This window comes from Uloborus diversus, chromosome 7 (genome assembly GCF_026930045.1).
Source record: "Uloborus diversus isolate 005 chromosome 7, Udiv.v.3.1, whole genome shotgun sequence".
NCBI lineage: Eukaryota > Metazoa > Arthropoda > Arachnida > Araneae > Uloboridae > Uloborus > Uloborus diversus.
The window spans coordinates 108,321,908-108,337,540 of record NC_072737.1 but is presented as its reverse complement, the minus strand read 5'-3'; the positions used below and the strand labels follow the sequence as shown (position 1 = coordinate 108,337,540).

Sequence of the window (15,633 nt, the reverse complement as noted above, 5' to 3'; positions counted from 1 at the left end):
TGTAAATGTAGCATATCTAATTTTCAATAGCGAGGAGCCACTGCCTTACATCAAGTGAAAGAACTGCAGAATTAGCAATTGTGACATCTGTATCACAAAAATAAAGTTAATTGCTAAAATAATCTGAACTAAAACCTATGAAACCTAAACTTTTTCAATTATTGCTTTCTACCCCTCCAATCCATTGAACTCAAAGCGCTTTTAGACTTTGGCCTGTAAAAAAATCATGCACCTTTTAGCTTCACATATTTTCCCTGTTTGTGGCTCATAACACAGGGGTGCTCCCCTCCCCCCCCCAAGTTCAATAGCACCCCCCCCCAATATTTCTGAACGCCTTAGCGCTTTTTTTATTTTTAACCCTCTTTTTTTATTTTTTTTTACCTATTTATTTATTTTTAATTATTATTGTTTTGAAAAAAAAGTGTGCTCGCTCCCCAATAAAATACACACACACAGATGAAAATAATAAAGTAAAATAATATGAGTAAATAATTTGAATACAAATAAAGTAAAATAAATAATTAAAAAATCCCTCCCCCCCCCAAAAAAAAAATTGATGGCGCAACTTTCGCCATAATCACTCCTGTAGGCACCCTGTCATAAAGTTAAAGTTTGAGCATTGATCAGAAACTTCTCTGATGTGCAGATTTTTTTTTAATCGGATTACTTTTATTTTGAAAGAAAGAAGCGCATTGGAAGTCTTAAAAGATCACTACCAAAATACTAAAAGATTAGCGATACTTCTGTAAAAAAGAAACTTTCTAAGTTTAAAATTGTCTAATGAACTAAATTTACAGAACAAAATTGCTTAGAATAATACGATTACATTAATTAATTTAAAGAAATAATATAAAATATGAAAAGATTATTGCAGCTTATTAAAAACTTCAGTCGGCACTCCCAGACAAAACAACGTGCTGTGCATCATAACAACTTCAGAACTGCTGACGTAAACAAGCAGCGCTTAAACAGGGCCCGCTCAAACGAGGAAGAAAAGAAGTACCTTCTGCGCATGTCCGCCGCTGACTGCTATGGTGCACGGTGCACGCCGACTGCTATGGTGCACGGTGCACGCCGACTGCTATGGCGCACGTGCCAATGGCAGAGATGTTGATAAAAAGAACTGCAGGGGGAAAAAGAAAGAGGGGAATGACAAAACGACGAATGGGAAGGGAATGGCGGTGAAAAAACAAGGCAGAAAGTTTTTTTTTTTTGACGTCATAAACCGCAGGCCGCGCTAAGAACGATCGGATATATGCAATTTTTCATTTTCCCTGACATTTCCCTGATTTTCGGCCATTTTCATTTTCCCTGACAATTCCAGGTTTTCCCGGTTTTCCCGGTGCGTGGCAACCCTGGCAATTCTTCAGTCCATTTGAGGTTTCTTTTTTTGGGGTGCTCTGAAAAGTGCTGTGTACACAACACTTATGGATTCAGAGATGGATCTGATTGCAAGAATCATCTCTGCCGCTGCAGATATAAAACAAAATCTGGGTATATTTAACAGAGTTCGCCAGGCTGTGGTCGGACGATGTAACGCATGCATCGCTAACAATGGTGGAAATTTTGAACATCTTTTATGACATTTTTAAATATAATGTACACAGCACATGTAATATCTTTGACCAATAAACATTTTAGAGGATCTCAATCTTGGGTCTCTTCATTTCTTGTACCTGTCGTACTACTTTTCCATGACATTTTCGACCATGGGTTGCTATGCAAATCTGAATCTTGTGATGTACCCTACCTCCCCCTTAAAGTTTGCCCCATTATTTACGGAACACCTTGCATGCGTTTTGTAATGGTCTAAGTTTATAATTACAACCCAATCTGAAAAACAAAGGAGATGCTTTTTGGTCTGATAAAAATGTAGACCTTTTGAGAAGGAATTATACTAAGATAATTCTTAATGAAACACAAATTATCATTAAATCTATGAGAGAAAATTCTATTCTGTAAAATCTTGGTTGTTCCATTAGGTGGTTGTTTAAGAAGTAGGTGATCATTAAAACATTGTTCTCTGCAATATATTTATATCCAGAGCTGTCAACTGCTACGAAAAAAATCGCAGTGTCTATGAACAAAAGTCTTGAATTACCAAGTCTTTTCCTCCTTAATTTCACTTATTTTACATTGAAAAAGGGGTTTCTTGTAACCTTAAAACACGTGAATGTAGTAATCTGCAATTTTATGTTGTTATTTCTTATTTTTACTAATTTAGATTTTCAAAAGTTGGTAGCCCTGTTTTTATCCAAGGCCAGAGTCAAAAATTATTTTGAGAATTATTCTTTAAATAAATTTACTACAAGCTATCTGAGGTCATGAATTGCAATTTATTGTATTATACAACAACAGACATTTACACAACTGCAGATCTCAGATTAAAATAAAATCAAATGAAAAATCAACAGCAGTTCAGGAAAAAGATCTATGTTTTGGTTTTGAGGATAAGTGAAAACCTTAGGGCTAAACTTTGTTTTTGTTTGAATCTTCTATCGCCTCCTTTTTGCTATAGCTTCTGTACACAAATAAATCAATGGACAAAACAATGTTTTAATGAATGAAAAATAATTACATACTTGATGAATACTTCCTCCATTGTGGTAATGGAAGCTCCATATCCTGATACTTTCAGCTCTTCTCTTCTTTTCTCAATTTCAGAAAATAAGCCATGAAACAAATTGCTGCTTTCATGAGGTAAGATGTATTTTAACTCGCTACCGATGTTGCTCGACATTTCCGCATTCGGAATATGCGAGAGAACTATTTCAGATATTTGAGAAACATCACAAGATGATTCTTTAACCATAACTAAATGATAACCAGCACCTGAAATCAAAGTGAAACATTTATAAAAGCAATGGTACAGGGAGAGACATTTTGTTTCAGTGAAAACATTTTAACATTCATATGTCCAAATGCTAATAAAAGTTTATTCTTTTTCAGTGCTGTATAAAACGGTGATACTCATTATAAAAATCATAAGTTTTTTTTTGTCTCAATGAAATATTCACTATGCAAAACTTACTACAATACAAAAAGTTCAGTTAATGCTTCTGCACAAACGCTGGGACAACAGAGGTCTCAGAGAAAAGAAATTATTTCTTGATACAATGCTACTAGTCGACTTTATAATCGACATTTTAACTATCTAATGAAGGCTTTTTATCTTTGCCAAAATCATAAGGCAATCTCAAAGCATGATGCTAAGGATAGGGTGTGGAGAAAAGTATTGACACATGAGATGTGTACAATATTGTAAATGTAATAGAGGTGCAGATCCGTATACAGTAGAATTTTTTTTTAAAAAATACCTAACATTGCTTCAGAGTTCAAAAAAAAAAAAAAAAAAAAAAAAAAAAAAAAAAAAAAAAAAAAAAATCAAAACACATTTAACACTACTAAATCTTATATTGAATTATTCGGGTAGTGATTTTCTTAGGTTGTCAAGTATGAAATGGAGCAAAGTTCATGTTATTTATTTAAATTTCACATAACTTTATTTAGACACCATATTTTAGCAAAATTTGTTTTTTTGTGTGAAAGTTACATCTTTCCCTCTTCCTAAAGCATTTTTTAGTTTCAAAAAATTTGCAATTTTTTTTTTGCATAGGCAGTTAAGTGAGACCATGGTAATTAGCGAATTTTGTGTATTGATAAAGTATGAGTTCCACTTAGTGTGTTTAACATTCAAGTGGTTACAAATGGACTGTAGCTCGTTGGTTTAAGATATTTTGTTTGGAAGATTTTGACCTGTCTAAGTCACCCCGAGACTCAGGTGGATAGTAACGTTTGGAAAGCCATTGTGAAAGCGAATTCAAGCCAAATTGCCTGTAAATTATCATTGTATCAAAGCAAACAATCTTTACTCATTTGGCAAAATAGGTAACGTGAAAAAGCAGCACAAGTAGATACTGAATGAATTGACTGATGCATAGAAGGAACGAAGACTTGACATACATCTTTCTCCCAACAAAGTCAAATCATTTCTTAATCAAATTACAACATGAGATGAAAAATAGATCATGTACGATAATTGTAAGCATTCATCGCAATGGTTGGACAAAGATGAACCACCAAAATACTGTCTAGATCAGGTATCATCCACCACAGTTTTTTATGGCACTTGGCGGATCGATCACGGCGGATGTCTACTGTTATCAATTAGACAAAATGATGAGAAATCTTGCAATTAAACAACCAAAATTAGTTAATCGAATGACTCCCATTCTCCTGCTTGGCAATGCCTGACCAAATAATAGGGTCAAAGTCAAAGGAGTTGAAGTTGGAAATTCTTCGTCACCCACCGTACTCGTCAGACCATGCCTCCACTGACTATCATTTCTTTCGAAACTTAAACATCTTTTTATCTAGAAAAAAAAAATTCAATTCTGCACAGGCTGTCGAAATCGTGTTTCAAGAGTTTGTTGACTCCTGTGATCCAGGCTTCAACAGCATAAGAATAAATGAGTCACCTCTAAAATTGAAAAAGTGTATCGATAATATGGGTGCATACTTTGATTAAAAATAAAGTTTTTATTGGAAAAAATGAATTTAATTATGTGCTTATGTTTTTAGGTTGTCAAGTATGAAATTGAGCAAAAGCTCAATTTCATACTTGACAACCTAAAAAAAGAAAATTATAAAATGCATGTTCTAACTGTATGCATTAACAGTGAATACAGTAACTGAATGACAAAAAAAGCCTAAATATTACAAAACGCTGGAATACTAACCATATTTTTTCTTCAGGAACAAAGGAGAGCCAGAGCATTGGATTTCTCCATTAGCCATTATAGCAATACGATCACCAAGAACATCTGCTTCTTCCATGAAATGGGTGGTCAAAAGAATGGTGCGATCTTCTTTCTCATTTTGCAAAACATCCCACAAAGACCTTCGATTGAAAGGGTCCATTCCTGATGTTGGCTCGTCAAGTATGACAACCTTAATTAAATAACACCGTAAATCATTTTCTCTCACGGATCAAAACAATTTCGACCAGGTTTATAACTTAAACACAGAATCAACTAATAAAAGCGTTAGGGTCAGATTAAGGCAATGGCGCATATGTCAAGGGCAGAAAAAGTTGATGGGGGGCGGGAGTGCAAATTCTGTAGCTAAAGTTGCAAAAAAATTGAGTAATATCATATCACACTATAGTAAATTGTAAATCAAAAAGCAAATTCTAAAAAAAAATTAACTTTTTTTGCAAATTCCAAAGCCACTCTAGGCTTTGCCTTACATTTGCACTATTATTACAAGGTGTATGTACATACTTGAACATATATATATATATATATGAAATTCCTATTTTTTTTAACAGCAGGTCACTGTAATTAACTAAGATTTAATGAGCTAATTAGTACATCTTTTGAAACATGATAGTTTTAAATTCAATTTGTCTAGACACACAATTTTTGTCAAAACATATTCCTAGTATTATGCTTCATGTTTTCTGTCTCAATAAAGATGCAAGATAAAATAGTCCTTTTAAAATGATTTTTTTAAACTTTTAGAAAGGACAAAAATCAAAAATTTCCCCAAAATTTTGCGCTTAAAAAAACCCTAAAAATGTACTTTTTAACCAATAGCTCTGATTCAGGCAGATAACATTCACTTAACTATACAGACTGTAAGGGTATTGAAATAATTATAGTAGATTAATTCACTGTTGTGTAGTCATGCCTGGAAGAAAGCACTATATGGCAAAAATGCAATTCTTCAGAAATTGAGTGGTCAGTGATAGCAGCTTTTCAAGAAAAACCATTGTAACTCAAGAAATATTCTAAATATTGACAATATCTTAACATTGTTTCAAAGATAATAGATTGGGGAATATTTTGAGACCATATTTTTTTAAATTATACTTTGGCCTATTTTTGAGATTTCAAGTGTGTGAATACACTTGAATAAAAATGCAGTGGAACCCACTTAATTTGACCACCGGTTAATCGAACCAGCCGCTTATTCAAACCCAATCTCAAAGAACCAAAACAAATCCACACACGTCAAGTATTATTCGCTTATAGGGACCAAAAATGTGCAAAGAAGAAGCGAGGTGACAAACTTAAGCTATAGAGCTTTGAAAATACGCTATTTTTCACTTGAACGGTTTGGATAGCCACTTTGGATGTCAATATCTTTTAGAAAATAGATATTTAAGCTCTGCAACTGTAACCAATTAAAACAAGTATTTTTACGATGGAATCATGAAGCATGAGCTTTTGAATAATTTTTGTTCAGATTTTATGACAACCTAAAATCCAGGAAAAATTTTCCCCATCGCATTTTTTTACAAGTTCAGGTGCATGCTACACTAAATCTAAGGGGCTCAAATTCACAAAAATACTTGAATATATTATTCACAGTCAAACGTACTTTAAGTGCCTAAAATTTCAGGCTTCGAGTGTGCTAAAATTTTCTGTAAATTAAGACTAAACTTGGTAATTTGGTACAAAAAAAGCTGATCCGCCATTTTGGATCACATTTTTCGGAGATCCTAGATCTTCAGGATTTGGATCTAGGAAGCTGAAAATTTGCATAGATTAGTTTTAAAGGCATCTCTATGTCTCTACAAAATTTCATCCAAATCGGAGATGGTCGAGTGGGGATGATTTGCAAAATTAGGTTAGTTGATGTGGAATGACTCTTATAGATTTGTTCATTCATTTTCAATGGTTAAAATGTAACTCAAAAAACTATATAAATGACATAAAAACAGAAACAGGATATAGTAGCAAGCTAAAAAGAAGATTCATGATAAATTACCCTTGATCCACCAACAAGAGCGATTCCAACAGAAAGTTTCCTTTTCCAACCACCAGAAAGTGTTGAGGATTGCATGTTCCGTTTATCTTCAAGACTAAGTGCATTGATGATGCGATCAACTTCCGAAGGAACTAGATCAGATATGTAACCCTTCAACTACATAAAAACAGAAAGGGTAAACCATTTATGTCTTTAAAACATAAAAAAAAATAATTAAATATACTTCTTACTAGCTAAGTAGGGATGCAACAAATACTGATTTGGTTAAATACTGAACACTTTGTTTTGAGCTGTTGGCGCCAAAATTGAATCAGCCTTGTACACTCTAAGGTCAACCTGTCGATCAATTTTTGTTTGATTCTGTTCATTACTTCTCTAGATATAGCAGTCACAATCAACAAAAAAGAATGTTCGATTACAAATCACAATTACAGTTATTGGCACCAAAGTGGATTTAACACTGGTACCCAACATATAACAAGGTCAACATATGGGCCAAATTTTGTTCAATTCTGTCTGTTACTTCCTGAGATATAGCTGGGATGCATAAGGGAGTAAACGTTTGATTGCTCCACCTCCTTGGAGAAATTGGTGCTAAAAATAATAATCACCAATCCACCAAATTTTGTTCAATTTCATGTAGTAGTTTTTGCTCTAGAGAGATCACACACATACAGACAGACATTTCTCAAAAATGGTCAAAATGAACTCAATACACCTCAAAACGAGCAAATAAGTCAAAATTTGAAAAATTTCAAGAACCCAATACCTATCACTTATATTAAACATAAAAAGTAAAAAACAAAATATTCATTCTTTTGATTATTTATTTGAGATAATACTTTGGTACTTAATGAGTATTTTTTAGTTATTGCATTTTATGAAAAATTATGAAAAAGTGTCAGACCTTGCAAAAGAAATAAAGATGTTCTTCAACAGTCAGTTCATCAAACAAAATGTCATGCTGAGGACAAATGCCTAGACTAGAATGAACGCTACTCATCTCGTCACGAATATCAAAGCCATTAACTGTTGCAGTTCCAGAAGTAGGAGTTATCAAGCCTATAAAAAAATCCAATTAGATAAGAAACACTTTGAAAAGAATGAAACAATCCAGCCAACAAAGACGAAAAAAATGCAAAAATTACAAAAAAGCTGCTTAGAGCTGAAAATAGGTACAGATCTTGAAATCATTATAAAGAAATGTCAAAAGTCCCCATCGACCCCACTTGAGCTAAAAATTTTATGCAGTGTCAAGTGCAGTAGCGTAACTATGGAGTCTAGCGCCCCTGGCGAATTAAGAAATTGCACCCTCTCCCCCAGGTTCGCCTGCAGTCATTGTGCCCTTCAAAAAAAAAATTTTTTTGAACATTTTGATTAGTTGATTTGACAATAGAAGGCAGCATTGTAATATTTTTTCTTATTTTCTTTTTTAGAATTGTTTTCAATGATGTCCAATGTTCCATCTCAGTAGATGTTATGTGTCTCTAGCTCTTTTTCTTGCGAGTTATAATTATTATTATTTATTTATTTTTTTCATTTTCTAAAGCATTTTTCAAATTCTATGATAAAAAGAAAAGAAAAGAAAAAGAAAAAAAAAGAACTCTTAAAATTTAAAAAAAAAAAATCAGTTGAAATACCGCCCCCCCCTGGCGTGAGCCACTCCCGCCCAACCCCTAGTTATGCTACTGGTCAAGTGTCAAGATAAATCTCAGCTTGTAAAAATTTCCCCGCCAAGAAAACTTTAAGTTTTCCCTACAAAAACAAAAGCCTTCATCCTAAACCCCAAATCCCTCAGCATTAAAAAGTTATGATATCTAGTTTTCCCGCCAAGTATCTGCCAAACTACCATTTCTCCCTGTTTTCCTATTTCATCATAACTATTTTCGCTATAACCTGCCCCCATCACCAACTCCTTACCAGTGAGAATAGATCCTTTAAATTGTTTTCAATAATGTTTAATGGGTAGCTTTTTGCTTACCAAGTAACTACCTCACTTAACAAAGCTTCCTGCCAAACAACATTGAAAACAATTTAAAGGATCTATTCTCACTGGTAAGGAGTTAGTGACGGGGGCAGGTTCTAGAGAAAATACTTATGATGAAAGAGGAAAACAGGAAGGATGGTAGTTTGGCAATTACTTGGCGGGAAAACTAGATATCATAACTTTTTAATGCTGAGGGTTTTCGGGTTTAGGATGAAGGCCTTTGTTTTGTAGGGAAGACAAAGGTTTTCCTAGGGGGAAATTTTTACAACAGGGTTTTTGCTGAGATATCACATCTTTTTGCATAGATGTTATTACTTTATCTGTGCTTTTAGAATTGAGAGTTTTAAGTCATAAATTTTCAATTAAAACAACTTATTCTGTGTTTTTAAGAAACAATAATGGCAATCTTAATTTTATGTCATGTTATCTTCTGACCAGTAATATTCTATGTTCGTTTGGTGAGAATTGGGCATTTTAAATTTTATTGTGTCTTCTCTGTAGCAAAGAAAACTGACTGGATAATAAAACACTATGCTTTAAATTATTTTGTTTTCGAGTTTTTTACAACTTGGCAATAAAGTCTACTTCAGTTTCTTTGTTTGACGGATAATTTTTATGAATTTTTTTATGTTTTTTACAGCTTGTGGGCTATTTTAATCTAGCTTTTTCACTTTACTTAATGACTTACTTTCTTAAATGACGAATTATTTAACATTTTATGGGCTAATTTTAATTGTTTGGTGATTTATCTTTCTTTTTAATGCAGCTCTTAGTCTTGCTTAACGTCTTTGTTTTTAAATTTTTTAAAAAAGTTTAAGATAAAATAACGTATGGTATCGCTAAATAACTAATTGCGGCAATGAATAAAATGAAAATAATCTTCAAAAGGTTAAAAAATAATCCAAATCAGGTACCTGTAGCGGAAAAGTATAAAGCAGTCTTCATGCTAGAGGGGGTTGTTTTAATCGAGCTTTTAATGGCTTCTTTTCTTATATGGCAGATTATTTTACATTTTAACTCCTTATAATAATTATTTGGCAAATTATTTTTCATGTTAATAGAGCTCTTTGTCTTGTTCAATATCTTGTTTGTTTAAAAGTTCGTTAAAAAGACGAAATAACGTATGGTATTGGCTAAAAAAAAAGCACCTAAGCTGTAAAATATATTAAACTTGGATGCATCAGAAGATCTATGCAACTGTTGGATCTGCTTTAGTCTTGATTGAATTTCATTTCCTAAGATAACTTTTGAATAACTGTTAGATCTATTTCACCCTTGCAATTTCAGTCAGAGATTAACGAACTTAATTAGCTGTGAGTAAGTACAAAAGAATTTAGGGGAAATTAGTGATTTTCAAACTTTAGTTACTCCGGCCCATGATGTCCCCGGGAATTGAACTTTTGTATATATCCTCAATGCCCCCCCCCCAAGAATATGTATACAAAAAATCAATAACAAAGACCCCTGGGAAGATATGAGGGGGGAGAGGGACGGGGGTCAACTGGCACAAAAGTAGGGCATAAGGAATGTGTGTGCGAGATTTCAGCTCGATCCTTCTTTTCGTCTGGGCTGCAGCCCTGTCAAAGAACACGAAAAGGTTTTTGAATAGCGATTTTCTAACTTAAATTCCTCTTTTGCCTGATGGTCTTAGGGATTGTATTTCAGTATACGTTGTCAGGAGCCACTAGAGATGGAGTATACCAAAAATCAACTCCGGGGATCTTCATGGGGCTGAGATACAGAGGAGTGAAAATTCCAATTTGTTCTGTTGTGTAAACTGTCCTTAGTTGTGTGTTCAATTCTTTTCATCTTACTTGCCAGTGGATATTTGGTTTTGTTAGTGGCTGACATTTGGGGCAGTAAGAAGCCAAGGGATGTAAGCGGATATTTTCAAGTTATGAGTAAAACATGTTTAAAGTTGCGATCCTAGGTAGGCTGCCATTGAATTTTTTTTCTAAATCATGCTGTATAGCAACAACTACCAGGGCTACTAGTACCATCTCTTGTCCCAAGACAGAGGAAAGGTTCACCTATCATGTGTACTCGTTATCTCCAAATTTTTAATTTTGCCACTTGCATCCCTTTGCTTCTCACTGCCTCATTTGGTTTTCTTGGCGGCCAGGACGCTACCCGCGTCCCGTGATAAAAAAAATACAGTAAAAATTGCATTGCAACAAATACTACAAATAACAATTTACAATAATACAACAAAATTTCCGTTTCAACGAAATAAGTTTTCAGTCCCGATTAATTTCAACACATTGCTTGAATTCCATTACAATGAACAAAAGTTGCAGTCCCTTGAAGTTCATTGTAACGGGATTTTACTATAATAAACCTTTAAAATAAATAAATTAAAATCCGGAAAATTTGCTGAGTGCTGAAATTTGGTACAGATCTTAAATACCTCATTACAAATGATATATTAAAAGTTTGCACAGTCAAAAAATCATATTTTTAAAAATATGCCATAAACCGCAAAAGCTATCATAAAAATAGTATGCAGAAGTTTGCAAATTATGTAGTTCTGTGCAAAAGAGGTTTCTATATCTCATATAACTCTATCGGGACTGAAGTACAAAAACCTGGGAAGAACACTTAAAAACATTTAAAGGATATAAAATACAACTGCAAATCATGTTCAAAATTGAAGAAAAAAAAAACATCCGAGATGTTTCTTTTTTATTATTTTTACAAGTTTCATATAAGGTCCAATACAAAATTTATAAACTTCTTACAAAATATTTCTAAAATGAAAACTTAGTTTTATTTTAAACAAATTAAAAAGTACACACACAATATGTGAAGGTGAAAGCATAAGAAACTATAACTCAAAAAACACATTTATTTCACAGCACAAAATTCTTTGGTAATTTTTCTTTGTTGACATAAAACCTCAATTGGTGGACAATAGTATATTGGCATCCATTTAAGGATAAATTACACACATTTAAAGGCCTTATATATGTTATCCACAATTAAATGGTTTCACTGAACAATATAAAGAGTAATTTTGTGGATATTTTGAAACCAAAATATTGCTATTTCAAATTAGAGCCACATATTAGGTACAGGGTGACAAAAGGATTAATTGAACAAATTTTACTATAGTTTTCTATTTATTTTTTAAAAATATGTTATAATTAATCTTTAAATTCTGTGGAAACCGTCTAAATATTAAAAATCTTGAACAGTATCTGGTTCTTTCTTTTTCTCTTAGCTGGATTTTTAGACATTGTTTTAATAAAAAAGATGTATCACATACATCTTTGTTGATATCATAATCATCAGGGCCTGTTCTATTTAATTACACAATGCAGCTGTTCCTCGGCAACTTTGATTTTTTTTTTTGTATAATCAGAATAAATATTAGTGAAGTGTAATTAGTGAAGTTGATCCAGCCTTTTAATTAGAGCATTATAAACTGAAATTCAGAACCAAGAGAAGAACAAGAATGTGAAGAGGGGGGGGGGGCAATCCTAGGAGAAGTTAAATAAAGACCTTTGCACATAAAAAGTAAAATAAGAAATAACAACGTCAAATAGCACAAACTGCAGATACCTTTTTTGACGTTACAAGGCACGCTTTTTTCAATTCAAAAAGAAATGAGCTTTTGGATGAAAAGACATCCGACAAAAGCCGACATCCGACTTTTGCCGAATGTCTTTTGTCTTTTCGTTCATAAGCTCTTTTTTTTTGCATTGAAAAGGGTGTTCCTTGTAACGCCAAAACACGTGTTTGCAGTAATCCACATTTGTGCTATTTGTCGTTGTTATTTCTTATTTAACCTCAGAGGATAGTTACACTCCTCCATTTTCATATTTTCAAAAAACTCTTATACAACACACAGTTTTTCCAAGATTTTTACTATGCAATAATACTCACATTGATACATCTGTTAAATTATTTTAGCATAAAAATTACTAATTAATTACCATCAAAAATTTTAATTTGGTTAAAGATCAAAAATTTCTGAATGAATAACTATACATACCAGTAAGCATGGATATAGTTGTAGTTTTCCCAGCTCCATTATGCCCCAGTAAAACACTTATATGACTTCTGTACATATTGAGGTTGACATTATTTACTGCAGGAGTGTTTCCTTTTCCAAACACCTAGGAAATATTCTCATTTAAGGAATTGAAACAAATCTATTATTGGGGCCGGAACAGCGTTCCGCTATGTCTTTACTAGATAGAACAACATTCCGCCACAATAATAATTTTAAAAAAAAAATTGAATTTTGAGATCTTGAATCCAAATTATGTTTTTTGTTTGCAAATTTCAATAGGACCCTACTTGTTTCAATTAATGGCTTTTATCGTTACCATAATTTGAATTCAAGGCATCAAAATTTAAATGAATGCCAGGTGCTGGATAGTGGTTTTTGCCTGAAAAGGACTGTGCAACGTTGAGAAGGCTGTTAATAAATAATTCAATTCTGAGCCACATGGACACCTGAATTATAAGCGTAGAAAAATAAAAATCTAAGGACGAAGACGTCATTCAACAGTCAAGTGAAAACAATGAGCAATTTGTGATTGCTGAATAATATGTTTTCTATTTGAAAATAATAATTTATCCTTAAAACAGACCGAGTTGACTTCATTTCAGCCTAAATCCTGCCCGCAATGGACTATAAAAATCTTTTCAAGTCATAACTGCATAATCAACTTATTCCATATAGCAGAAATTAGAATCAGCATAATGAAGGAAGGGATGCTACATTTCACTGCATCTGAAATTTGTTTTGTATTTTGCTCTTGTCTAAGCTTTACCATTCCCTATCATATTGTCATGGGTGACTGGCTTTATTACCCGTAAGCAAAGCAAGTTTTATGTATGAAAATTAATACTTTTCCTTCAAGTGTTTTTGATACAACAGTGTGAGTATTTTGTGAAAATGAGGAAAAAGCAATTCTGTATTTCAAGCTATAAGAACTAAGATTGAGATTGACATTATTTATGCATGTATAATTATTGCATAATTATTACACAATGATTTGGCATAGCAGAAAAAATAATTAAGGTTTCCTTTTTGGAAGCTGTAACAAACAAAATTTAAAATTACGTAATTGGTATTTTATGGAGTTTCATAAATAGTAGTGACTTTAGTGTTATACTGACAAGTGAACCTACCCAAGTATCACTCACCCATTGCTTAAGACTATAATTTCTCTCTCGTAATAATTTAGAGAAAGGTAAGACAGAAATTTAATTTCATTTAGTTTGATAAATTTAATGTTGATTTTAACTTTTCTAGCAACAAAAATGTCTTTTGTAAAAAAAGATTACGTTTGTGGCTTAAAATGACAACTAACACGTAAATTTACCCAAGTTTCTCTTTTCGCGATTGGAATAAAACTTTACACATTGATGGAACACTTAAAAATATCGAACACGTTTGTTTCATCGGCATAATGAACACTTACAATGGGGCAAAATTTACCTCTAAATATTGGATAATCAGGAATTAGAGGGTACAATATATTCTTTCATTTTAAATTTTAATTACAAAAATACAAATAATAATTGAAAATTAAAAAAACCCATAACAAACTAAAGTTGGATTTTAAGAAAAATACTATTAAGAGGGGTGAACCATTATTTGCAATCTTACCCAGTCGCAGGAATAGTTGCTTATAAGGAATTGTGTGTCAGATTAATCATTCTTGACCTCACCATTTCTGATTTCAATAAAATTTGGCAATTTATTTTTGTTCTCTATGATATTTTTATGATGCATTAAGCCCTCCTTTTATGCCATTATTCATTTTTTAAAACTTTGATAGAAAAGTAAGCCGAAACAAAGTGTAGGTTACCATAATCTCCATTGCCCACCAAAATCTAGAAATTCAAATCCAATAAGCCACTTACTTTAGTTAATCCTTGAATTTGTATGCCAGCCATTAGTTCAGGGTCTTGCTCAAAAACTCGGACTTCTTTTCAGTCGAATCAAAAAATTGAATCATATCAGAAAAATCTGTCTGAGGGCCACACCAATATGATCGCTAAATTGAATAGAAGAAAAATTTAACATGGTAAGATATCTAATCATTATATCAAAATTCCATACTTTTGTTGCATAAATAATTAAATAATTTTGCAGTTAACATGGGGAAAAAAAGGAAGCTGCCCCAGTCTTCATTTCTAAACTTAATACAATATATAAAATCACATACAATCAAACATATAATAAATAACAACACAACAAAGGATGCAGATTCAATAAAAAATCAACTTTTAAAAAAGACTTGTTTTAACTTGAAATAGCTTTGCTCCATAACATTAAACATTTGCTTCTATTAGAACACAATTCACCTAACAGTAAACAAAAATCTCTTTTAAAAGAAAAAAAAAGAGAGAGACTTTTAAAGTTTCTTTATACAAATCTAGTTTCAATGGGATCTTTGCCAAATTTGGCACAGAGGTCCTTCGATGCTCAGGAATTGACCATTGGAAGTTTTCGCCTCCTGGCAGGGTAAAAGTCTTCATGCCAGAAAATATGCAAAATGGAATGTTCATGCTTTTTTTTTTTTATAACAGTGACTGATTTTTTTGATATTTTAAAAAATCCAAAGACGTCTAAATTTGAATTTTGAGTCATAAAATTGCTCTTTTTTAACTTTGACAATAAATTTTATGCTATTTTTTCTCCTATTATTTGAGCCTGATTGTTGAACATTTACCCAACTTTTATTTTCAAGGGAGACTTCGCAATACCTAGCAATGTAGATAGTAACTTTATAAAAAAAGATCACTGCGAAAAAAGGGGGATGCGGGAGAAACTTTTTACATTATATGTAATGATAATGTTTCAGGTCAGCTCTTCATCATAATAGCAAAATACTAGAAAATTTGAAATTATA

The 15,633-nt window shown here is 32.5% G+C and overlaps 1 protein-coding gene across 1 annotated transcript in view; it reads right to left on the bottom strand.

Moving 5' to 3' along the window:
* LOC129226830 (phospholipid-transporting ATPase ABCA3-like) overlaps window positions 1-15,633 on the bottom strand; it is a 65,519-nt gene that overhangs the window by 28,709 nt on the left and 21,177 nt on the right. Inside the window, 7 exon segments of the mRNA XM_054861460.1 lie at window positions 2,583-2,832; window positions 4,740-4,950; window positions 6,775-6,930; window positions 7,682-7,836; window positions 12,756-12,879; window positions 14,642-14,697; window positions 14,700-14,775. Coding sequence (XP_054717435.1) covers window positions 2,583-2,832; window positions 4,740-4,950; window positions 6,775-6,930; window positions 7,682-7,836; window positions 12,756-12,879; window positions 14,642-14,697; window positions 14,700-14,775 — 1,028 coding nt within the window.